Below are 24,930 nucleotides of genomic sequence, written 5' to 3' on the forward strand. Positions count from 1 at the left end.
GGAGACCCCAGTATTCCTGATGGGACGGAGTCATCCAAAACAAAAAGGCGGAAAAAGAAAAGCGGTCCTTCACTTACCGTGGAAGGAACAGACACGTCCGCAGATCCTGTGGAGAAAAAGGGGGGCCGAGTTACCCTGCAGCCTAGAGAAAATGGAGAATTTGTCCCGCGGTTAACCGAATATCCAGAGGGCCCAAGGCAGAAGTCGTGTACCCCAAAGAAGTGTCTGTCCGGTGCCAACAGTGAGGAACCCTCAACCAACTATCCCAGGGAAGTGGAGCCGGAACCAGTGAGTGACGATCCCTTGACCAGCCCTGAAGATGCCCTGAAAAATGCCAGGCATGACTGTGATATGCTCCGTGAACAATTGAAACAAAAGAAAGATGGTTACACAGAGCTACAGAAAAATAACGTGAGGCTACAGAAAGATGTGCTCACAATTTACTCTTTGGCCAGAACAGAATTGGACGATCTCAAGACTGAGCTAGATATTGCAAACGCTACTATTTCCACCATGGATGAAAAGCAGAGCCAATCTGATAAGATGATGGCTAAGCTGAAGCGGAAGTATGAGGAGGCACTAAAGCAGATGACAGTCTTTCAGCAAGAGGTTCACACTCTTCGCGTAGAGCTGAATGCCTCACAACAGGAGGTCAACAACGTCCGGACAGAGGTGGACGTATCTCATAAAGAGGTTCAGACACTCTGCAGAGCACTGGATGCCTCACATCATCAGACCAACAGCTGCCGCACAGACCTGGAAGTCTCCAGAAAGGAACTACACAATCTCACTGAGGAACTGGACATTTCTAAAGAAACTATTGTCAATCTTAATACAGATCTCAAAGTCTCTCAGAAGGAGCTTCAGACCCTCAACCTAGAGAAGGAAGTCTCATGCCAGGAGACTGTCATTCTCAAAGCAGATGTGCGTAAATGGAAGGAGGACTGCAAGGAGGCCCTGAATAGTACATAGACTGAAAAAGGAGAAAATTTAAGATTAAAAAGAGAAAACTTAAAACTGGAAGAAGAAAATTTTCATTTGACAGACGAAGTCAAGGAAAAGAATGAAAAGCTGCATGAGCTTAAGGAAATAAATAGACTGTTGGAAGGTGAGAAGTTTGAAGCAGAGCACCGACTGCAGAACTAACTGCAAGGTCTGCGTACGCACCATCAGATGTCTGAGGAGAAGCAGCGAACTCTGCAGGAAGACAATCTGCAGGCTGTTAAAGAAATACAAGTGCTGCAGGAACGTCTGATTACCCAGTATGTCCCCGCAAAGCAGCATGAGAAACTGAAGGCTACCCTGAGCATCACCAAAGCATCGCTAAAGGCGAAGCTTAGAACCCAGGTGACGAGGCACAAAAGGGGGCACAAGAAGGTCCAGAAACTGAAACAAGTAACTGTGGCCCAAGCAAAGAAGTTCATAGTACTTCACAATGCAGTGAAAATGTGGAAGCAAGCTCAGAAAAACAAAGTGTACAGATAAATTCCCATAGAAGAGACTTGCAAGACGCACTCAAAAAACAGGGATTTCTCGGTGATGAGATGAAAGTTCTACAAGGACAAGTATTGACCCTGACTAAGCGTCAGTATCCCACAGCCACAAAAACCCATGAAGACAAGGGTACAGTGAGAGCTGTGAATACCGCTAATCTGAAAGACAAGGTTGCAAAATTTGAACCACCTAAACAAGCACTAGCAAAACCTTCAGCCACCCAACAGGCAATAAAAGAAGGTACACGTGCTGAATCAAAACCAGAAGAATCCTTAGCTGATGAAGCTGAAAAGATGGGACATTCTCTGGAAGTGGGTGTGGAATTGCAACTTAGTCCCAAAGAGGCTGAACTAGCAACCCCATTGAGTGGGAAAAAGGCAGAGAGACAGCTTCAAGAGCGGAAAACTCAAAAGGCTGTTTTTAAACGCTCTGCAACTGCTGCCATACAGTCTACCGGCAATAAAACGAGCACCCGACGCGAGGGAAATCTCATGTTGCATACCTCTGTGAGCGTCCGCCTACAGGGACATTCACTAAAAGTCAGCAACTGGAAAAATTGGTGATACATTGAAGTATTGGCTATTTTGTTTGAATCAACCTATTCAATAAAAGCATATCACCTGACAAAGCAAAGGAAAGAAGCTTAATGCGGTGGTGATCGGTTGGCGACAGTTTTAACAACTACCAGGCAAAAGAGCATGTAAAAGAGTAATTATCAGACAATTACATGCTATTTACTATAGTCTGACAGGGGGATATCGAACTACGGCCAAAACATTTTATCACCTACCCAGGCTGATGCCAGGCTTTCCTGGTTATGTACATAATGGCCATAGTCAGGGTCGTAGAGAGGTGGCGATAGCCAGGACAAGTTTCCCCGGACCCATGGCCTGTGTTGGAAGTTGGGCCCGACCAGAGGTCAAGCCCAACTTCTGCATCCGGATGCCGGGCCTCTGGTTGCCCCAGCTCTTCCCAGCTCCTACGGGCCTCCCCCCGCACCGGGCCTCTCTCTTCCGCCAGTGCGAAATTATGTTTATTGTGTGGGGGTGTCTTTATGTTAACTCCTTTAGTGCTGTAGGTTCCTCAAGACATTCATATGCAATGCATTAGTAGCCCAATATGGCATCAAAGTGGTTAAATCCTATTGCACCATAGGGTTCTGTAATGATGCCCATTCCTTTACCCCGTAGTTGGATACTTACATGCAGATTGTTGGGGTTAATGGAAGGTTATCGCCGAGTCTCACCTCCACCATTATCACAACATACCTCCAATGCAAAATAGGGCAGTAATGCACTGTAAAAATATTGATAAAAAGACAAAGAAGACACTGCACATGAATGAATATAAAGCACAATTGTATATTGGACAAATATATGGAAGGGGAATACAACAAATACAGAAATGAAAAATGAATAGCCCAAAGGCAATAAACTATAGCAATATTTACATAGAGACAGAGTTGCAACATACCCTTGGGGTGGGGACCCGCATAACGTTTCATGGTGCAGCCCCTTCGTCAGCTGTCTCCCACCATGGTTATGTGGGTCCCCGCCCCAGGGGTACAGTATGTTATAATTCTATCTACATGTTAATATTGCTATAGTTTATTGCCCTTAAGCTATTGATTTTTCTATTTTTTTTATCCCACTGGCAAACTTATATTTCTATATACCATTGTGCTGTATATTCATCGGTCTTCTTTGTCTTTCTATTGGTATTCTTGTTTGCTGGTCTAGGGTTTTTCTACCGCAGACACTTGCACCCACGTATTTAATATTGTCAATATTATTAAATTTTTGCTGGATGTTCATTGTTCCATTTTCCTATCTCTCTGTAAAAATATTGCACATGAATAGTTTTTCCTAACCTTAAATATTATCGCTGATTTAATGACCTTCAGTGAATCTAGTTCAGAGCCCGTTTACATCTGTTACCGGCATTTGCTCCTGACAGCTATGATTATTCGTTTTGAATATAATTTTGCAGACCACATTGGTACGCATTATTATCTAATGTGGTGTGATATGTTTGGTAAATGTTAATAACATGTCAATAAAAGTGTTCATTAAAACAATATAAAGTGTAATTACACTACAAACCATTTCTTACCTGAATGTTGGTTTGGGCAAAGATACCGCCACGGTCTGTAGCTTGCGCTTTAAAGGAAAATGTCCCAGTTTTCCTTGCCACAGACACCACAAAGATCTGTCCTGTATATTTGTCAATATCAAATTCTTCTCCTGATTGATTCACCAAGCTGTATGCGAGTGAACCGTTGTCTCCTAAATCTGGATCTTTTGCCTGAAAAAAAGAGAGATAAAGTTTGCAAATGTTATTTAGAAACCTTATATTGTTACATGATAACCGATTTGGAATTAAAAATCGCTTTGGGTAATGTCTGGGGCCGGAATTATAATAAACTCAGGGGTCAAATTCCGGTCTCAGTCACTTAGATCTGATCTTGGACAAGTTGCAGTATTTAATCTCTGTCGCTCGGTTTTTGCCAGTGAGTAAAAACAATAATATTTTTCTCTTATGTGGTGCTGACAATATACACAGCATTAACAGAATAAGTCCCTGCCCTGTTGAGCTTACAATCTAATATTGGTGCCTAGGGCATTGGGAGAGCAAATATTTGCTTTCAAACTTCGTTAACTCACTTCAGTGAGTTTATTCCACTAAACTACTCCTTCATACAATTATTTAGATATTTTTATGGAGGTTAATATGCAGAACTAGCAATCATATTTTTGTTATATAGCGCTTGGCAGTGTACCCAGCACTGTACATAGCATTTTTCCATGGACAATGATTCCCTGCCCTGTAGAGGTTACCGTCTAATTTTGGTGCCTGAGGCACAGGGATATAAAACTGACTTTTTTAAAGTCACAAGGAGAGCTGATACTGCAATTTAAACTGGACTCTCCCACTTCTTCCGCCCTACAGATGTTTTACCTTCATGAATACCTCTCTATACTGTACATACAAGACCTTTTGAACGCACAGTTTAAATACCCAACTAGCTTAACCATTACAGTTAGGGGTCCCGACAGGGGGGGAGAGCTGGGACAACTGTCTTGTGCCCAGCGGCTGTGGGGGCCCAGACGGATGGCTCTGGAAGTTGGGCTCGGGGTCAGAACCAAAATCTGCGTCCGGCTGCCGGGCCCCAGCTCTCCCCACCTTCAGCCGACCTTTCTTCCCTGCTACGGCCGAGCCTCCGGTATAAATCCCACCCGGCACGCCCGAAGTTGGGCCCAACACCAGTTAGTGGGGGGGGGGTTAATTTGCTGGATTGGAAGGGGGGTTATTGTGTTGGATTGGAGGGGGTCATTGTGTTGGATTGGGGGGGGGGGGGTTATTGTGTTGGATCGGGGGGTTATTGTGTTGGATTGGGGGGGGTTATTGTGTTGGATTGGAAGGGGGTTATTTTGTTGGAGCGGGGGGTTATTGTGTTGGATTGGAGGGGGGTTATTGTGTTGGATTGGGAGTTATTGAGTTGGATTGGAAGGAGGTTATTGTGTTGGAGTGGGTGTTATTGTGTTGTATTAGAGAAGGGGGGGTTATTGTGTTGAATTGGTGGCAGATTATTGTGTTGGATTGGAGGAAGGAGAGAGACAGGTTAAGGGCAAGAGAGAGAGAGAAGGTGGGGGAGCGGGAGGGGGAAAGAGATAGAGAGGTGGGGCCGAGAGAGGGAGAGAGAGGTCGGGGTGTGAGGGAGAGAGGTGGGGCGAGAGGAAGAGAGAGGTGAGGGTGAGGGGGGAGGAGAGATTGGTGGGTCCAAATGAAATTAAAGAGACCTAGTAAATGAATTGAAACAGTTAACCCCCCAGCTTTTTGCTGGAACAGGGACCTCACTTTTGGTTGGATAACCCTTTTGTTGACATTCTGCACACAAACTGTAACTTTGTAAAGGTCTTTTAAGGTGTTTGTAACACATATTTGCTGTTGCAGTGTCTTTTTGTTTAATAATAAAACCACTGCTTGGGATTTGTTACTAAATCGCAATAGCTGTTCGTGAACTTGGATGGCTGTTAATGCTACATGGATAGTCACCCCCAAAAATACTACAATTTCAGTATCATTCACTCCTATTAAGATACTTGATACTGCTTAGAGCAAAAGAAAAACAGTGCTGCTCAGGAATAAAGTTTGCCTTATAAATAATCCCATGCAGTCACAAATGAATATAAATGCAATATCAGAAACATACCTCCACTCTGATGACTGGGAACTTGTATGGAACAGAGTTTAATATTCTAGCAACGTATAATTGTTTGTCAAACACTGGAGCTTCATTAACATCTTGCACATGAATCTTTAACCGTGCCATATTTTTAGGTAATTGACCTAAATTGGAAACAAAAATAGAGATATATATCTAATATATATATATATATATATATATAAAATAAAAAATGAATAGACAATAACGTTCTGTGGCTAACTAAATGCTTTTATTTGTGCGAGCTTTCGAGATACACTGATCTCTTCTTCCGGCGATGGTACATTGAATAAAGCAGGCAAGGTTAAACTTACATACAGTGCATGGAATGTTATCTGTGACTGAAACCTACCCCCCCCCCCCCCTGTGTAGTATGCGAATTATGACTTGGTGTTAAATAATAGCCCCTGAATGTTAGTGGTGTGTGTGTAAATATAAATTGGTAAAGAGCCCATAGTGTATACAGCGCTTTACAAAAGGTGTGTTTGGAGTGGGAGTGTATATCAAAGGTGTGGGTAGGTGTGGAAATGTAAGAGGCTGTAGCATTACTATATATATATATATACATACAAAGTTTTAAAAATAATTCTCCTTGTATTGTGCTGTTATTGTTTATTGTAATTTTCTTCATCAAGACATGTAAGAGGGGCTTGTTTTTAACCCATATGCTTTCAAAATAAAGCTAGAGATACGATTACGGCTCATGTGTAAACCTCGCCATGACACATGGAGCAGCCAATGAAAACTTGCAATGGCTGAACATTTCTTGTATGTGGTTTGCATCCTTTGTTTGAGTTAATTAATATTAATGAAGCATAATAAGGGATTTTGATTTAACTAAGGATATCTGCTATAAAGTGCCTCTGTGTGCTTGGTGGAATGTACTCCTTTATTTCCTCCCCCCCCCCATCCTGTGTTCCCGCTGCCCGCGCGGGTCTGAAGATACTGCAGTTGCCTGTGTTTCTCTCCCCCCCCCCATCCTGTGTTCCCGCTGCCTGCGCGGGTCTGAAGATACTGCAGTTGCCGGTGTTTCTCTCCCCCCCCCCATCCTGTGTTCCCGCTGCCCGCGCGGGTCTGAAGATACTGCAGTTGCCGGTGTTTCTCTCCCCTCGGTGCTCCCGCTGCTCGCGCGGGGCGGGAGGAAGTAGCGGGGTGTTTCCCCCCCCCTCTCTCTCTCCCCTCCGGCGCAGGTCCCTTCCTGTGTGTGTGTGTATGGGTATGAGAGAGAGATTGTGTGTGTGTGTGTGTGTGTATGGGAGAGAGAGATTGAGTGTGTGTGTGTGTGTGTGTGTGTGTGTGTGTATGGGTATGAGAGAGAGATTATGTGTGTGTGTGTATGGGTGTGTGTGTGTGTATGGGTGTGTGTGTGTGTGTGTGTGTGTGTGTGTGTGTGTGTGTGTGTGTGTGTGAGTGCGTGCGTGTGTGTGTGTGTGTGTGTGTGATTGAGTGTTTGTGTGTGTGTATGGGAGAGAGAGAATGTGTGTGCAGGACACCAGAGGTAACCCCCCAGTCAGTCACCCCCCCCTCCACCAGTCAGTCACCCCCCACCCAGTCAGCCACCCCACCCCCTCACACAGTCACCCAATCAGTCACCCACCCCCCACCCAGTCAGTCAAAAGTCCCCCAGTCAGTGTCAGTCATACCACCCCCCCACCCAGTCACCCAGTCAGTCATCCCATCCCCTCACCCAGTCACCAAGTCACCAAGTCAGTCATCCCACCCCCCCAACCAGTCACCAAGTCAGTCAAAAGTCACCCAGTCAGTCAAAGTCAGTCATCCCACCCCCCCCCCAGTCAGTCAGTTACCCCCCCAGGTCAGTCAGTTGCCTCCCCCCGTCAGTCAGTTACCCCCCGTCTCTCCCCCTTCTCTGTCTCTCCCCTCCTCTCTGTCTCTCCTCCCCTCTCTGTCTCTCCCCCCTCTCTCTCTCCCCCCTCTCTGTCTCTCTCTCCCCCATCTCTGTCTCTCTCTCCCCCCTCTCTGTCTCTCTCTTTCTCTCTCCCCTCTCTGTCTCTCTCCCCTCTCTGTCTCTCTACCCTCTCTGTCTCTCCCCTCTCTTTCTCTCTGTCTCTCCCCTCTCTGTCTCTCTGTCTCTCCCCTCTCTGTCTCTCCCCTCTCTTCCCTCTCTGTCTCTCCCCTCTCTGTCTCTCCCCTCTCTTCCCTCTCTGTCTCTCCCCTTTCTGTCTCTCTGTCTCTCCCCTCTCTGTCTCTCTGTCTCTCCCCTCTCTGTCTCTCGGTCTCTCCCCTCTCTGTCTCTCCCCTCTCTGTCTCTCCCATCTCTGTCTCTCTCCCTTCTCTGTCTCTCTCCCCTCTCTGTCTCTGTCCTCTCTGTCTCTCTCCCCACTCTGTCTCTCCGTCTCTCTCCCCTCTCTGTCTCTCTGTCTCTCCCCCCTCTGTCTCTCTGTCTCTCTGTCTCTCTCCCCTCTCTGTCTCTCTGTCTCTGTCTCACACACTCTCTGTCTCACACTCTCGATCTGGATATCTTATTTACCCTGTATATCTTAACTGCCCTATACTACACCGAAATAACCTATACTGCTTTCTTCCAGATCTCACTCAAGCTTCACCCGGGAGACATCGGAATCCCCCCTAACCCAGAAGACAGGTAAGGAACACCTCCTCTCCAATGTATAACATTGCGGGAATGAGGGTACCTGGACATTGAGGGACTGCGGATCAGGTAAGATCCCAGGCGGGATTGCTGCTTTAAATATTGTGAAGCGGGGACGTCCAGATACTGGTTAAGGGGTTCAGGAAACTAGTCATTCACATCTGGCTTTTTTTTCTAGATCTGACATTTATTCACACAAACACACACACACACACACATACTCAATCTCTCTCTCCCATACACACACACACACACGTAACAAGGACCAATTGTAGTATAATGTAATACAATAAATAAACTTATGTCAAAAACGAATGTTCTTACTAGGAATTTATTCAATTTATTTTATTTATGTATTTTTTTTAAAGCGGGGGCGGGACTAGGGGCGGGGTTGTGGGCGGGGTTGGGGGTGGGACTAGGGGCGGGACTAGGTGGCGAGTAGATTTTTTGGTTCGGCGAGTAGATTTTTGGGTGATTTGTCAAGCACTGTATATATATATATATATAAATATATATATAGATATATATATTTATATATAATCAAAAAATGTTCAGGGCACTCTACAGAGGAAATTAAAAGGAAATTAACTTATCTGGTCAGTCGCGGTGCTCGCAGTGCGGCCAGGATCACCATTCAGCAGCAGAAATAGAAAGGCTCCTAATACAAAAAATCTGCAGCACTCACCAATTCAAAAAATTAAATTTAATAAAGCAACACAAGCATCAGGGGTAATCACGGGCAAAAAGAAGCGACGTTTCGGACCTCACGGTTCTTTCTCAGGAGGGAGCTTGAGAAAGGACAGTGAGGTCCGAAACTTCTTTTTTCCTGTGATTACCCCTGATGCTTGTGTTGCTTAATTAAATTACATTTTTTGAATTGGTGAGTGCTGCAGATTTTTTGTATTAGGAGCCTATATATATATATATACTGTATGTATACTACGTGTGTGTGTGTGTGTGTATATATATATATATATATATATATATATATATATATATACATATATATATATATAGCAACTGTAAATATTACTGTATGTTCATTTGCATGTCTTAGACAGGTCTGCAACCCTGTCTTTCCCCATTGTCACCCAGCATACAGCGCTTCCACTGCAGCAAGGGATTCTGGGAAATGACATGCAAATGAGCACTCAGTGCCACCTTTTGTCTCAAGCTCGTATTACACAAGCCAATCCTCAAGCCAATGCATGCTGTTTTAAACACATCTTTTAGACAGAGGCTGGGATGAGATGCAAAGCCATTAGACCCACTCACATACATGTTTCAACCTTGATGGGTATCATCAGTGTGAGGTTGGTCTTAATGGCTAGCAGGTTTGCGACTAGACTAGGTAATCACCACTGTCATTAAGGTTATGGTGGGTAAAAAAAGTGACAAAAACCCTCCACAGTAAAGCATAAAGCATAAAGCAACTGTAAATATTACTGTATGTTCATTTGCATGTCTTATGTCAATATGCAGACCTATATATATATATATATTCAGCACTCAATAGGTTAAAATGTTATAAATTGCGCAACTCATTAAGGATTACAGCTTGAAACTTCAGAGGGCAACTTGAAACCAAGTAGTGATAAAGAAACATTTCTAGACAGATGTTTGCTGAGAGCAATTTGTTGTAAGAAGAGTAAATACAGCATAGTACTAAAAAAACAAGAATGTTTTAGTCAGCAAAAAGGGGTTAGCTGATAAGTAATTTATATATCTCTTTGTCCTGAGCGTATAAGAAGGGAGCAATGTTAAGCATAAATTACTACCTTTTCCCGTCTTTAGATGCTTGTTATATCGCATAGAAGCATCTAATAATCTACCTTCAAATACTTTAAGATGAGCTGAAGTATATAGTATGCTGTATCTTTGCTAACGTTGGTTGAAGAAAGAATAAAGAATGCTGATTTTTAACTGGAACCTGATTATTAATTATTATATCAAGAACATGCTTTCCTAACAATATGACACTGTAGTAAATAACTCACTTGGTGAATAATACAATTATTCCTCCATTAGTATTGAATACTATCAGTAAATAATCACGTGTTCTAAAGTTTTCCCGGCTGCAAAACTGGATGCTTTGATACATAATCCCCAATATGTCAAACATTCTAAGGAAATATATATTTTCTTTCTTATTGTGTTTATCCCAGTAAATTCTGCCAACGGATATTGTACTGAAATGTCTAGTAGCGCATCAGTGTTTTAACCAACAGCAATAAATATAATAATTCTGATAATAAATATGGACAATATGGAAGGCGAAATAATCCTTATATCAGCTTTATCCCACTTTAACTTGATACCGATATTGACATATGAAGGGCATATGTATCAAGGCAAAAGTGATGCAATGAATCAATAGAATGTTTTTCTTTGATCCATCTGGTGCAGTTAATTCCCACAATTTACACCACTAATGCCTTGATGCATATGCCGCAGAAAGCGCTGTGAAATGTTATTATTGCTGCAGAGGAAGAATGGATGTCATATCAGGATACTGCAGACAGAGGTGGGTGGTTTTTAAGGCAGGAGCGAGGCTATAGCCCGGGCTGCCCACAATGTAGGGGTCCCGCGCTCTCTCTTCCCCCTGTCAGCTTAAACAGAAGCCAGAAATCAGCAGCTCTTACAGAGCCGACACCGGAAGTAAGAAAAACGTACGGGTCAGACCACTAGAGCAGGGAGAGAGGTGATGATGATGATGGTGGGAGAGATAGGTGCTGATGATGGTTGGGGAGAAGAGGTGATGATGGTGATGGGTAAAAGAGAGGATGATGATGATGGGGAAAAGAGGTAATGATGATGATGGTGGGGGAGATGCGGTAATGATGATGATAGTGGGGGAGATGAGATGATGATGGTGGTGGGGAGAAGAGGTGGTGATGATGATGATGGTGGGGGAGAAGTGGTGATGATGGTGGGGGAGATGAGATAATAATGATGGTGATGGTGGGAAAATGAGGTAATGATGATGGAGGGGAGTTGAGGTAATGATGGTGGAGGAGATGAGGTAACGATGATGATGATGGTGGTGGGAGAGATAAGGTAATGATGATGATGATGATGGTGGTGGGGGAGATTAGGTAATGATGATGTGGTGGGGGAGATGAGGTAACGATGATGGTGAGGGTGATGATGAGGATGGTGGTGGGGGAGATGAGGTGATTATGATCGTGGGGGAGATGAGGGGGAGGGAGAGAGATACGAATGATGAGGAGAGGGAGAGATGATTATCAGGGGTAGAGTTGATGAGAGAGAGGATCAGGGAGAGGATGGGGGAGGGAGAAAACAATTGCAGTCGGTATTAATATTAATGGGGCTCTGAATTTTTTTTGCCCTGGGGCCCGGCATTGTCTTGCTAAGCCACTGCTCTAAGGCTACATTTGGCAGTGAAAGACAACCTTAGTTTCAGAAAAATGTGTTTACCTAACAATCGGGTATCAGGGGTTTCATTTGCCTCTACAATAATTGTATAGGTTGGTTGCATTTCATAGTTTAGATTGTCCGTTGTCCATAACTGTCCAGTTTTCGCATCCAAAATAAAGTGATCTGCAAAGAAAAAAAGCATGACTCTTCACACACTTTACACACTTTCATTTGTTCTGTGTTCCTATCATTCTTAGCTGCGCACATTGTTGGCTCACTAGTTGTTCATATGAGAATGTTGTTCATAGAATCCCATCACATGGACTATACTTTGTGTAGCCATGTGTAAAATTGGTGTACATATTTCCTTCATACTGGCAGTAATCCTGGTAAGTGTGCATGGATGCCAGTACCAATCATGGAGGTTTGCCCTCACACCCTGGTGAAGTGACATATGTAGCCAAGGACGTGACAACATGCTTGGTGTCCACTATTAGTGACACAGGGGTGAGTCATTTCTAGAGCCTATATAAGACATAGCACTGCCTAAAGTTAGTGTGTTCAGTTGGTGTTCTGACTCTGCTCAGTCAGAGTCATGTGGAGGTCGGCAACAGTGTTGCAGGGTCTGATGCAATAGCTGTGAGTCTGTGCAGCTCAAGAGAGACAAGCTGGTGAATCTCCCTTAGGGGAGAGGTGGAAAGCAACTCCATTAGGAGAAGGAGGAACCTTCCAGATGGAGTGCAGCAAAGGAATGAGCGGCTGAGTACGACCGCTATGAGGGGCAGTCTGCCTGAACGTGTAATAAAGTTGCCCAGTTTCACAAGACCCTTGCTATGTATGTGTGGAGTAATTGCACAGAAGGAGGCACCAAAGAGGAGGTCCTCATCAGACACATCCCCCTGCGGCCGCAGAGATCCTGATGAGGTGGAGGCGCTGCATCAGATGTGAGTAGGACTCAGAGCACACTACCTCAGATGCCTGTCATGCTGATATCCCCACCAACATTATGCGGGAGACTCAGGAGTCCTGTAAGCCAGCAGGTGCACCACACGACATACAGACATGTAATGGGGCCATTAGACCACAGGGGCCAATGTGAGATTGGGTGGGTCCAGAAAACCATTGCATTTTGCTGAGATGTCTATCAACAGGACAGGCTTTTGCTAGGCACACTAGGAAACAGAGTGTATGCTGCCAGTCAGTGCTGTGTATGGGACAGAGCCTAGGGGTAGTCAGGGGCCTGATGGATGTGTCAGCTCGCAGGGACAACCTAGGATCCTGAATGGAGTTAAGTGGGTCTGGATACAGGGCTATAGCTGTTCTAGTCACCTTGAGGCAGCTAGTTGGTAGGATGCCTGAAGGAATAGCCTGTTAACGTGGTCAGGAATTCTGGAGAGGGTCTGCGCTAGGCTGGCCAACAGAGGTAGACGCCCTAGTACTGCATGGAGAAGCCAGAGTACTCTAGCCAGTTCCAGAACACTTACCACAGAGCACAGACTGGGGGAAGGTGGACACAGCATACACAGCGAGAGTGAGCCTAGCCTGAGGTAGTGCAACATGAGTCAGACATACATTAGATACACGTAGGTGGTGCATCGTGGCATTCTTTATTGCATTGGAATGGCAGCTGCCCCGCAGAGAGGAGCTCCATGTGCGATATAAGCAATTTCAAAGTAAAGTTGGCGACCGCAAGTAGAGAAGCTCCACGCAGACCGGAGAGTCCTAGATGGCGGACCGCGGCTGATGGAGGGAGCGCACGTGGTGTATATGCCACGGAGACAAGGGAGGCAGAAGGAACTTTTGCCAGCATGTAATGGAATAGTGCCAAGGCTCTGGCCGTGCCGTTTTGATCCTGCCTAGGACCTCGGGGTGCTACCCTGGAGGACAGTGTTGAGGACATTGTTGTTATGTGCGGAAAAACAGAGAATCTGCTTGCCAGACGGTGAGCTACAACCAAAAATATACCTCAGTTGCTTATGTGAATGGCCGAGCAAACCAAGATGGTGGCTCCCGCTTCCCTGGGAGACCGCGTGAGCCGAGTGCAGAAAATTCTGCAAATGCAAAAATTGCAGAAAGTTGGCCGGGATTGGTGCCAAAGAAAGAACCCCGCCCTGCTGGGGGATATGGCGCGAAAGCTGTGGCCACGCCCTCCTGGACTGTGACAGGCTCAGAGCCAATTATGGGCCATAACGTGAATTTGTGGGACCCTCCTCTGATATTCACCAGGGGGAGGGGTCTCTATTTCTGCCAAGCGGGAATGGAGCTGACGGAGGGAGTAGCTAAAGGAGCGGTTCCTGCTCTTCAGTTGCGAGGAGCTGGTGAACAGGAGAGACCCCAGTGCAAAGTGTCTCCCGTAACCAGTACTACAAAGAGCGAGATGGACATTGGGGTATATCCCTATTCATTGCCAGGAGGCTTCTTGGTAGTCAAAGCTAGGGACAAAGAGACCTTGCGGTGCCTGTGCATGCAGTGCAGGTTGCCCGGCGGAGAAGCCAGCACGATGGCAAGGTGTCCCCAATGTGGCATCTATTATCTATGGGCCGTACAGCCCTTTGTGCCTGGACACGCCGCGGAGGTGGGAGCAGAGACAGCCAGGCTGACGGCTGGAGCCTTGCCCAAAGTCAAGAGAGAGCAAGCTGATCCCGGAGAATGGGGATCCCTGCTAATGGTGGCACCGGAGAAGAAAGAAGTTGGGGCCTGCAACCGCAGTGAGAACCCGGAACCTCGCTGTCGGTCCCCTGCGGAAGTGCCACTACCAGCGTCGGAGTCTGCTTCATCAGACGAGGAGCAGGCCAGCCTGACATCGGTGGTGATGCGCCTACCGTCGGGCCACTACAGCGGTGCTGAAAAAGAACCAACACTTACCTGTGTCGTAGCGGAGCAGAGTCTAGAGAGTACGCGGTCACCGATGCTGGTGCGACCGGAGCGGATGAGTCCCACGGCTGTGGTGACTCCCAGCGCGGCAGGCGGAGAAGACCGCATCGGCAGCCGAGGGAGTGGTAAGACACCTCCTTACCCCCTGCAGGCTCCGATGGCGGCATCGGAGATGAAAGGCCCGGCCAAGGCCTAAGCGAAGCGGCAAGGAGAACCATCTCTTCCGGCGGCGGATGTCGTTCTGGAAGAAGAGGTTCCCCGCGAGAACGATGACATCACTTCCGGCGGACACTGTGGAACTGGATGGAAGATGGCCGCGCCCTCGCGACTGCTGTGCTGTACCAGGTTGTCCAAAGAAGAGCGAAGCAAGAGTTGGCAGGCCATGAGGAGTCTGGGAGGCCAGAAGATGGGTGAGCCTGACCTGCCCAGCGTTGGCACCGGCTGGGGCATTGCCAAGCTGCGGATCATCCCACCGCAGTGTAAGGACACTTCCCCCTTCCCCTTGCCCAAGGCCACTGCCCAACTCCCTGCCCCTGTCACGTCTCCCTCGGGGTCCCGATCGAGCCAAGGGTGGTCCGGGGAGTCACGGGATGCATCAGAGGAAAGTCCTAAGGACTGGGGTGATTGTGTGACCTCTGATGATGAGGGATCGGGGAGGGGAGTGATAACATATGTGAAGTCTGGGGATGTGGGTAATGTTGCTCATATTTTGCCTGTTGCTCGGGTAAAACCCTATGTGCCTCCAGTGTCGGCAAGAGTTGCCAGGAATCGCCAAAAGTTATTACTTTATTTCCACCATCCAAGGGAGGGAGAAATTGAGTTTGAAATGGGTTCCACTGATGAGGAGAGGGAATCCAGTTCTGGTGAAGAGATCAGTGATGAGGAGGATTGGGATACTGATAGTTCCATAGAAAATTGGGATTGTGAAGTATCTGATGAGAATTGGTATGATGATACAGCAGAAAAGATAGTTTACATCCCCAGGAGATGCCTTAAGGAAGTATATGGGCATTATCCTCTCGGTCCCCTAGCATCCAGGCAGGAATTATTGGCTGATTGTGGGTGTCCAGTATGTCACACAGAGTGTTATAGCATTGCTGCTCTAAACCCAGTGGACCATGCTGTGCACAGGCCACCTTAAGTGGGTATGGTAGTACCAGTAATGGATACTCCACTCAGGGAGTAATCCTGGTTGTACACCATCTAAGTTAGGATGTATCTGTTATTATGTTTATGATGAAAAGATATGTACCGTAATAATGTATGGTATGGAAATGTGTTCATAATATGTATACCAATGTATCTTGTTTATGTGTTTTGCAGTGCTACCTGAAGGAAGGTTCCGCAAATTTAGATCCCAACCGGGATGTTGGGTTCCACCAGGGGGAGAATGTAGTCATGTGTAAAATTGGTGTACATATCTCCTTCATACTGGCAGTAATCCTGGTAAGTGTGCAAGGATGCCAGTACCAATCATGGAAGTTTGCCCTCACACCCTGGTGAAGTGTCATATGTAACAAAGGAAGTGACAACATGCTTCGTGTCCACTATTAGTGACACAGTGGTGAGTCATTTCTAGAGCCTATATAAGACATAGCACTGCCTAAAGTTAGTGTGTTCAGTTGGTGTTCTGACTCTGCTCAGCTGAGTACGACCGCTATGAGGGGCAGTCTGCCTGAACGTGTAATAAAGATGCCCAGTTTCACAAGACCCTTGCTGTGTATGTGTGGAGTAATTGTACAGAAGGAGGCACCACAGTGGAGGTCCTCATCAGACACCCCCCCCCCCCTGCGGCCGTAGAGATCCTGATGAGGTGGAGCCGCTGCATCAGATGTGAGTAGGACTCAGAGCACACTACCTCAGATGCCTGTCATGCTGATATCCCCACCAGCATCATGCGGGAGACTCAGGAGTCCTGTAAGCCAGCGGGTGCACCACACGACATACAGACATGTAATGGGGCCATTAGACCACAGGGGCCAATGTGAGATTGGGTGGGTCCAGAAAACCATTACATTTGTTCTCCTTAGATTACCTCCTCTGTGCAAATTTACGGAAAAGGAGTTGCATAACATGGATCCAGATGGGAGTTTAGTATTCCTTTGTGACTAAAATCCAACATTTTAGAATATCCTCTCCATATTATTGATGGTATTCTATTGCTACAACCTCTATTTATATATTTGTAAGGAATTACCGTGTTTTCGAGGAAGACTTTTCTACTCACCAAGTTTATTACCATCAACAATTCTGTAATTTATATTTTTTCCTCGTGCATCTTTTGCAGCAAATGTGTAAACAAGCCGTTTGCCTCCTGAATTTTCCTTTATAGAGGTGCTAAAACAACATAAGACATAGTACAGTATAATAACATAACAACAAAGATGCAATTGGGAATCAAATCTTAGCATGGAAGAATAACTCACCCAGTGCTTAAAAGGGGCATTTTCACTTAGCAACCAGGGTTGTAAATAAAGTCAAAACCCTTAGGAGCAGATTCATTACATTGTGCTAATTAACACACTGTAAACCCTATTAATTTGAATGGGCATTAAGGCACCCTAACGTTTAACACCCTTTCGTGAATCTGGATATTAGCCTTTTGACACTTGTTCTACTATTTTCAATATTTCTCCACGAATTAAATGTTTTAAAGCAGCAATCCCTCTAGAATTTTTTTTTATTTATAATAATATTGCGCTAACAGCTTCTTGATTCCCCTCTCCAGTGCCCTAGAGCTGTTGTTTTAATTTTACAGTATATTAAACAACAAAAACAAATATTGTTGTCAGCTCGAGACTTACCTGCTTACCCAGGCATTTAATTAATACAGAAAAAAAATAGGGAGCGCTGGTTTAACACCAAATCACACAAATCAACAAATACACAGGTTGCTGTTTGTGGAATATCGATGGATCAGTGATGTGGAAAATATATGTTCTCCCGTCTGCTGTGTGCAGCGTTGATGTTCCTTGTTCAGACTACCTCACACGTGATACAGACACCGGGCAGGAGCAGCAAACAACGATGGAGTAGATTTTAAAAACACATATTTATTCAGTAAAAAGATTTATTCAGTCTGAGTCTGAGGAAGCTGTGACGTCAGCGAAACGCATTGCTCTACCAAGTGTGCTATTTTGTTCCTGGATGGCCACCGTACTCGCTCGGCAGAGCTGTGTGCCATCTGCGTTCCAGCAGTGGTACCGGACACAGGAGCTGGAGCAAAGAGGTACCACAGTGTACCGGAAGAGTGCTGTAGCCGGAGCATAGGAAGTTAAATGTGAATTCTCTCGTTACTTTCTTTTTACTGAATAAATATGTGTTTCTAAAATCTACTCCATCGTTGTTTGCTGCTCCTGTCGGGTGTCTATGATCACGTGTGAGGAAGTCTGAACAAAACATCAAAACTGCACACAGCAGACTGGGGAGAACATTGGAATAAGGATCCTAAAGAAACCAGTACTTACCTGTGTACTCACACATGGCCGTGTGAGTATTAACAAATATTTATATTTTTCACATCACTGTTCCATCAATATTCCACAAACAACAACCTGTGCATTTGTTGATTTGTGTGATTTGGTGTTTAACCACCGCCCCCTCTTTTTCTGTTTATACTATTTCTAAGGATCAAGGTTAGATCCTATTTGGTCAAGCAGCAAGGATTTATTACCCCAAAGGTGACCTCAATGTTGAAGCACTCTCAGGGGACCTCGGGAAGGTAGTATTTGTATTCACTACTTTTAATAGTCTGTTACTGTACATTTGTTTGTTACATTTTACGTGAGTTAGTGCCCTAGTTCTTGTTACCATATAATTAATGAACCCCAACTTGCCCGGCAGTTAATAGTTACAGTACGATCCCATCCTGTACTGTTTCTTTCCTTCTGTTTGGTCTCGTTATAACTTTCAATGTTTACTTCTATTTTCCTTTTTGTAACTGTGAAGCACTTTGAGTCACATAGGGAGAAAAGCCCTATCTAAATAAAGTTATTATTCTTGATAGAGATAGAAATATGTAACTAGATAACTATTTGGGTAAATACAAATAAAGTAGGAGTATCTCAGCCGACTAAATTTGCCATACGTTGAACTCGATGGACATATGTCTTCAACTCCATCTATTATGTAACTATGCAGCCAATACGGCTACCCATCCTTCTTTCTCTATCAATGCAAAATATGTCTGACCACACAAATAACAGGGTTGCTTAATCCAAGTTTCCTGGCTGCAGAGTCAGTGAAAACAATTGCACTACATTTATCAAATAAAAAGCTTTCCCTTTCCTAAACCTGATGCAATTCTTTTGCACTTTTTTGACTCAGGCTTGCAGCTGGTGGTAAATAATTTCCTACGTGTAAATGTCTGACCACACACATATAAACCAAATAAAAAAACAACAACAGAAGACTCACCTTATTTCATTGGGGATGAATTCTGGAACAGAAGACTGCGGCTTATTCAACACATTTACAACCACTAAAGCAGTACTATTGAGTGAAGGAAAACCTCTGTCTTTCGCCAACACTGTTAAGTTCATCTCTGTAGGTTTCAGATGGTTTTCAACTGTTATAATTTTACCATCTCTCACATTTTCAATCAGAAAGTACTTGGTAGACATTGGGTCAGGCAACAGGTAGTATTCAACCAGACCATTATCTCCCTGCAATAAAACATAGCTTGTGTTTTAGATTTCAAACAACTTGAGAAACATAATGCTTTAAGCACACAAGGTGAGAACCTGGAGAGATGGATCTCTTTCTCAGACTTCTGTGCAAACTTAATTTTCCCAGTTTCCAGACCCAGCAAGAGAAAACAAAGACAAAGTGCACGAGGGGTAAATATTCAAAATAATGTTTTCACCTTAAAAGGTTTACATCTGCAACTTACAATTCAGTAAGTAATGGCGAACATCTATATGCAATGGCACAGAACTCAAATGTCCATAGCTGAAATAATAGAAGGACCATTGGTGATGGCCTAACAACCTCGTGCGCTCGTGAAGTCAGAAGGTTGTTACACCACCACATGGGGCGCCATTGGTGATCGGAGTCTCACGAACACAGTCCGGGGATAGAGCATGAACGGTCCTACCAATATTCCAGCTACGGACTATGAGTTCTGTGCCATTGCCTATGGATGTTCACAATTACTTATTCAAATGTCAATTGCAAACCTTTTTATGTGAATACATTACAGTATTTTTACTAGTTACACTTGGTGAGCTTTGTCTTGTTTGTCTCTTTTAATATTTCCTTTGGAATCCTTTTGTGGGTGAAAAGAGCATCGAGAGATAGAACTGCAACGGGAACCATTGATAGATTTTGATCACATAAGTTGCTGCTTCTGTACAAATGGATATTTTTATTTTCACGACTCAACAGTTTATTTATAGTATAGTATTAATTTTAACCATAACTAAGTATAATAATGTGCAGCCTTTTATTTGTAAATCAATTTGAATACAATAGCTACCTTAAACAATATGACTATTTTCAGAGTTTTATTTCAGTTCCCTCTCAATATATTGTTTCTGTGTCAATCACAAACACACGTTATTGCTGTATTATAGACTAATGTTTTGTTTGATATTTTCCCCATTTTCAGAGCACTTATATTTCTTGTAACAGCATCAATAAAAATTTTGTACAAATACAATTTCTTCTTACCCTTATTATTTAGCTTTATTCAGTATTTGGTTATATTATATCTAGAACAACCATTCACCATATTAGCAAATGGTACCATATAAAGTCCTTCTTTCTATTATAAAAAAGGTTTATTAAGATTTTAATATGGATAGGAATATGTTGGTTCAATAGGTTTCATACTTTGCACCTTTTGATTTGATTTTTCACATAAAGTACATAGTGGGAGCTGTATAACTGAGAAATAAAGAAGTGCATTCTGCCCCAAGCTGAATTGTCCAATTTTATCAAGAACCTAAAAATGTACTATTTTATATGTGATCTATAGGGCCTCCAACGTTATAGGCGGTAGGAAAGGATCTTGAGATATTACTGCTAAAAAGTCAGAGGTCAAGCGATTAGCATGAGGCAAGGAATGATTCCTAAGGACGTTCAAAGGTACAGTATTTAAATTACTTCATAGAATGGATTTATGGCTTAGGGTCAATAATTCATTAACGTAACTTTTCCAGGACACACCATGATTTTATTGCACATTGAAATGTAATATCATGCATAATACATTGTGCATTATGTACATGTATATTACACCATGGGTGCGCAAACTGGGGGGCGCGGAGGTTACAGAGGTCCCACGATCTCCCCCAGGCATTTAAATTAAATGCCGGGGGACCGCGCGAGGCCTCTATAACACACTTACCTTCCCTTCTAGCGACGCGTCGTCATGGTAACCCGGTGGCAAATGACGCCTCGGGGTTACGTGACATCACGTTACCATTGCAACGTGATGTCACATGACCCGTGCATCATTTGACGCCAGGTCCGAGCAGGAGAGGGGGGGCGCAAGGCGCAGAGGAGATGAGGCAGGGGTGTGCACGGTGAAAAGTTTGCGCACCCCTGTATTACACTATTGATGTTTATCAAACATGCCCTTAACTTCCCTCATATACTGGACTAAACTACATCATTTATTTGTTACTACAATAAAGCCTACTGTACCAGCTAGTGTGTGTAACCCCCTTGAGAGAATACAGCTATGTTTGCTGCCCCTCTGGCTGATTCCTCTCTCTTGCGTGAGTTGCTGTTAAAAGACGACTAAAAAAGGCAGCTGGATCAGGACTACAACTCCCAGATGCCCTGGGCCTGAAGAGGGCCACATCACATTACAGTCAATCAGGGCAAAGGATGGGGGGAGGGGGGCCACCAAGGAATGCTGGGAAAGAAAAGGACACAAAGAGCTACAGCTACAGAGGCTCCAGGGGAGACCAGCTCTGTCTCAGTGAGCGGCTTCAGCCTGAGAAATTCCAGGACTGGTCAATGGTGATCCTGAGCCAGGCAACGTTCCACCTGTGGTAGTGGACCCTGGCTGGAGAGTATGCAGATCAATCCCCAAATGTGAGTCCCGGAAGAGCAACCTATGGAAAGCAGCAGGAGGCGCGCACACTATCAGAGGGGAGCCCCAACAGGAGACAGTAAAGGGTACCAAAACATTTGCGAAGAACAGGCCTTCAACGCTAATACGGTAACTAAGAGCTCCAACGGGGTCTGGCACCAGTTTTACAGGCCTTTATACCCCGGATTGGGCGGACTCAGCAATAGACACTGACATACACCTGCACAGCGCTTATTGTGGGGAGTGTTATGTTCCTCTGCTGATGTAAGGTGCTAGAGTGTCTATTGCTACGTGCTTTCTAAACACGGTTACACTATAAGCATTATTGTAGTCTGCTTTCCTTTGTCTGGCCTACAACCAAAGGACTCATGCCTCCACAGCAGTGACAGCTATCAGTCTGGGGCCTATTAACAAAGAGCGGTTACATGTGTTACTACCAATCGCATTTCTTACCTCTGTCTGCATTGACCAATAGAAATGAGTATGGTAGATGATGTAAATCTGGTTAAGAGAATGAAGAAGATATGATGTACCTGATCTCTGTCTGTTGCATTTACGACAACAACAACTGTTCCCAATGGGCTGTCCATAGTTGGTTCAGCAAAATATTGCGTTTGTGTAAATTCCGGAGCATTATCATTCACATCCAATATGTGAACAGTGACCGGTGTGCTAGTCTGAAAAAAAAAAAAGATTTGCTTGATAGAAATCCAATACGCTCAAGATGTATAACTTTATACAAATGAATGGCGATTACATTTATCAATAATGCGGCTTATTCCTTGCAATGCCTTAAAGCAGGGGTGCGCAAACAGGGGGGTGCGCAAACTGGGGGAGGAGCAAGACTTTGGGGAGGGGGTGCGGCGGTTACAGAGGCCCTGCGCTCTTCAGCACGAGGCCTCTGTAACTCACTTACCTGAATTCAGCCGTCTTCGGGCAATGCGTCACCATAGCAATGCAGCATCAAATGATGCCGCGGCGTCATGTTACATCACATGACCCCACGGCGTCATTTGACACCCGTCGCCATGGCAATGTGGCGTCAAATGACCCCGGACATCATTTGACGCTGGATTAAGGGTACAGTGGGCACGACATTGGGGGAGAGCAGGCTGGGGGACGCAGCGCAGAAAGTTTGCGCACCCCTGCCTTAAAGAGTTCATTTACAATCTGTTCACCTGAAAGTGATAAGATCTTATGATAGGTTGAGAGGTATGAATGTTTGCAAATTGTTCTGCACTTTTTCCTTTCACGCTTGCACGAAAATAGAGCATAAATGGCAGTATAAATTGTTATGTTAACTCATATTGTGAATGTCTGCAAATGTGTTTGGCGGAAAAAAAACTGCACATTTTGCCTGGTTTGGAAACGTTTGTGACAATTTTGTAATTTTCTAATCATAACCCAACTCTTCAGTAGAGATTTGCAAATGTCTTTGATTTCACTTTGCAAAAACTTTTGTGAACTGGGAACATTAATGTCTAGTTGGGTTAACGCATTAATTAGCCATATTTACTGGAGAGACTATGCCTGCATCTGCCCTCTCTCACTACCAGTGTGAATATAATACATATTATAAAGTGGGCAGCCACTATACCAGCATCAACCTTTCTTCACTGTCACCACAGTGTCGATACTACTATATGGTGTCCATTTTAGAATATCTTTGTGTCATGTGAAACTCAATCCTCCCTCCTCCTAATCTCCATCATTCCTCCACAAAAACTCCTTGCTCTAAAACTCCCACCTCCCTCCTTCGAAACACCCACCTCTGTGCTCTATTTTGGAGGAGGGATTTTGATCAGATACGCCCTTTCGTCTGTTGCTCAACTGCTAAAACTCTGACTCAGGCCCTCATTCTCTCCCGTCACGATTACTGTAACCTCCTGCTGTCCGGCCTTCCTGCCTCTCACCTGTCTCCCCTACAATCTATCCTAAACGCTGCTGCCAGAATAATTCTACTCTTTCCTAAATCTGTCTCGGCGTCTCCTGCTGAAATCCCTCTCCTGGCTTCCTATCAAACCCTGTATCACTTTTAAAGCTATACACTCTTCTGCTCCTCCTTACATCTCAGCTCTAATTTCTCGCTACATACCATCCCGGCTCTTGCGGTCTGCTCAAGGATGTCTTCTCTCTACCCCTTCTGTATCTAAAGCCCTCTCCCACCTTAAACCCTTCTCTCTGACTGCCCCGCAGCTCTGGAAGGCCCTTCCCCTTAATATCCGACTAGCACCCTCTCTATCCACCTTTAAGACCCACCTTAAAACACACCTGCTTAAGGAAGCATATGAGTAGCTCCATGGCTGATAATTAACACCTCATACATTAACCTTTGCTCCTTGCAGACGCACTAACCAGAGCGCCCTCCTACTGTCTCTGTAAGTTCTTCTTACAAACAAAATTAGATTGAAAGCTGTTCGGAGCAGGGACTCCTTTTCCTAAATGTTACTTTTATGTCTGAAGCACTTCTCCCCTTTGTTATTTATATCATTTATTTTTTTATATGATTGTCACATGTATTACTGCTGTGAAGCGCTATGTACATTAATAGTGCTATATAAATAAAGACTTACAGACATACGTTAGAGGGAGTTTTGAAAGAAGGTGGGCATTTCAGAACAGGGAGCTCAGAGGAGCAAGTTTGGTAAGAGAGAGTGGGTGATTTGAAGCAGGGGGAGGGAGCTTACTAGGAGGGAGGAGGGAGTTTTAGGGGACTGATGAAGGAGTTTGGCATGACACACAAGGATGTCCAAAACGGGACACCGTAATACTATAAGAATTCAATTCCAGGTATGTTAACACCATTCGTTAAAACTGGACAGTGTTACTTATTGCTGATTTGTCCCAATAATTAAATTGTTATATTTTTTGCAAATAATCAATTTTAATATAATAATATTTAGAAACATACAGTATTGTAATTGACAAATACTTCAATGGGAAGCAAAAAAGATTATATGATTTATAATTTTTAGTTTCAAATTTACATTTTCCCTACAGGCCAAAACCAAAACAGTGAAAACACACGAAAGAGTTAATAGCAAAACCAAAACACAAGGACTAATTAGAATAGATGGGAAACCCTCATGGGTAGGCCCCTTGGAACCTTTTGTATCCAATTGCGTCCGTATATTCTTGTGTATCATTCTAGTTAATATTACTACTGTTCCACCACTGGACCACATCGGGGAATATGTTTGCACTTCATAGATAAACAATAATAATAATAATTTCTATTTCCACGTACCAACTTCGGAAGACAAATGGTGTTAGTGTGTGTCTACTCCCTGTTTTTGGTTTGTGCAGTAA

At 44.4% G+C, this 24,930-nt stretch overlaps 1 protein-coding gene across 1 annotated transcript in view; it reads right to left on the reverse strand.

Annotated features, from left to right (window-relative positions):
- The window catches only part of LOC142492267 (cadherin-23-like), a 190,680-nt gene that overhangs the window by 56,844 nt on the left and 108,906 nt on the right, over positions 1-24,930 (reverse strand). The window contains exons 38-43 of the mRNA XM_075594937.1: positions 22,155-22,298; positions 18,996-19,243; positions 16,807-16,916; positions 11,766-11,888; positions 5,708-5,844; positions 3,607-3,798 (exon numbers count right to left, since the gene is read on the reverse strand). Of these exons, the coding sequence (XP_075451052.1) occupies positions 3,607-3,798; positions 5,708-5,844; positions 11,766-11,888; positions 16,807-16,916; positions 18,996-19,243; positions 22,155-22,298 (954 nt within the window). The remainder of the gene's footprint in view (positions 1-3,606; positions 3,799-5,707; positions 5,845-11,765; positions 11,889-16,806; positions 16,917-18,995; positions 19,244-22,154; positions 22,299-24,930) is intronic.

Source organism: Ascaphus truei, chromosome 4 (assembly GCF_040206685.1).
Source record: "Ascaphus truei isolate aAscTru1 chromosome 4, aAscTru1.hap1, whole genome shotgun sequence".
In the NCBI taxonomy this organism is placed as follows: Eukaryota; Metazoa; Chordata; class Amphibia; order Anura; family Ascaphidae; genus Ascaphus; species Ascaphus truei.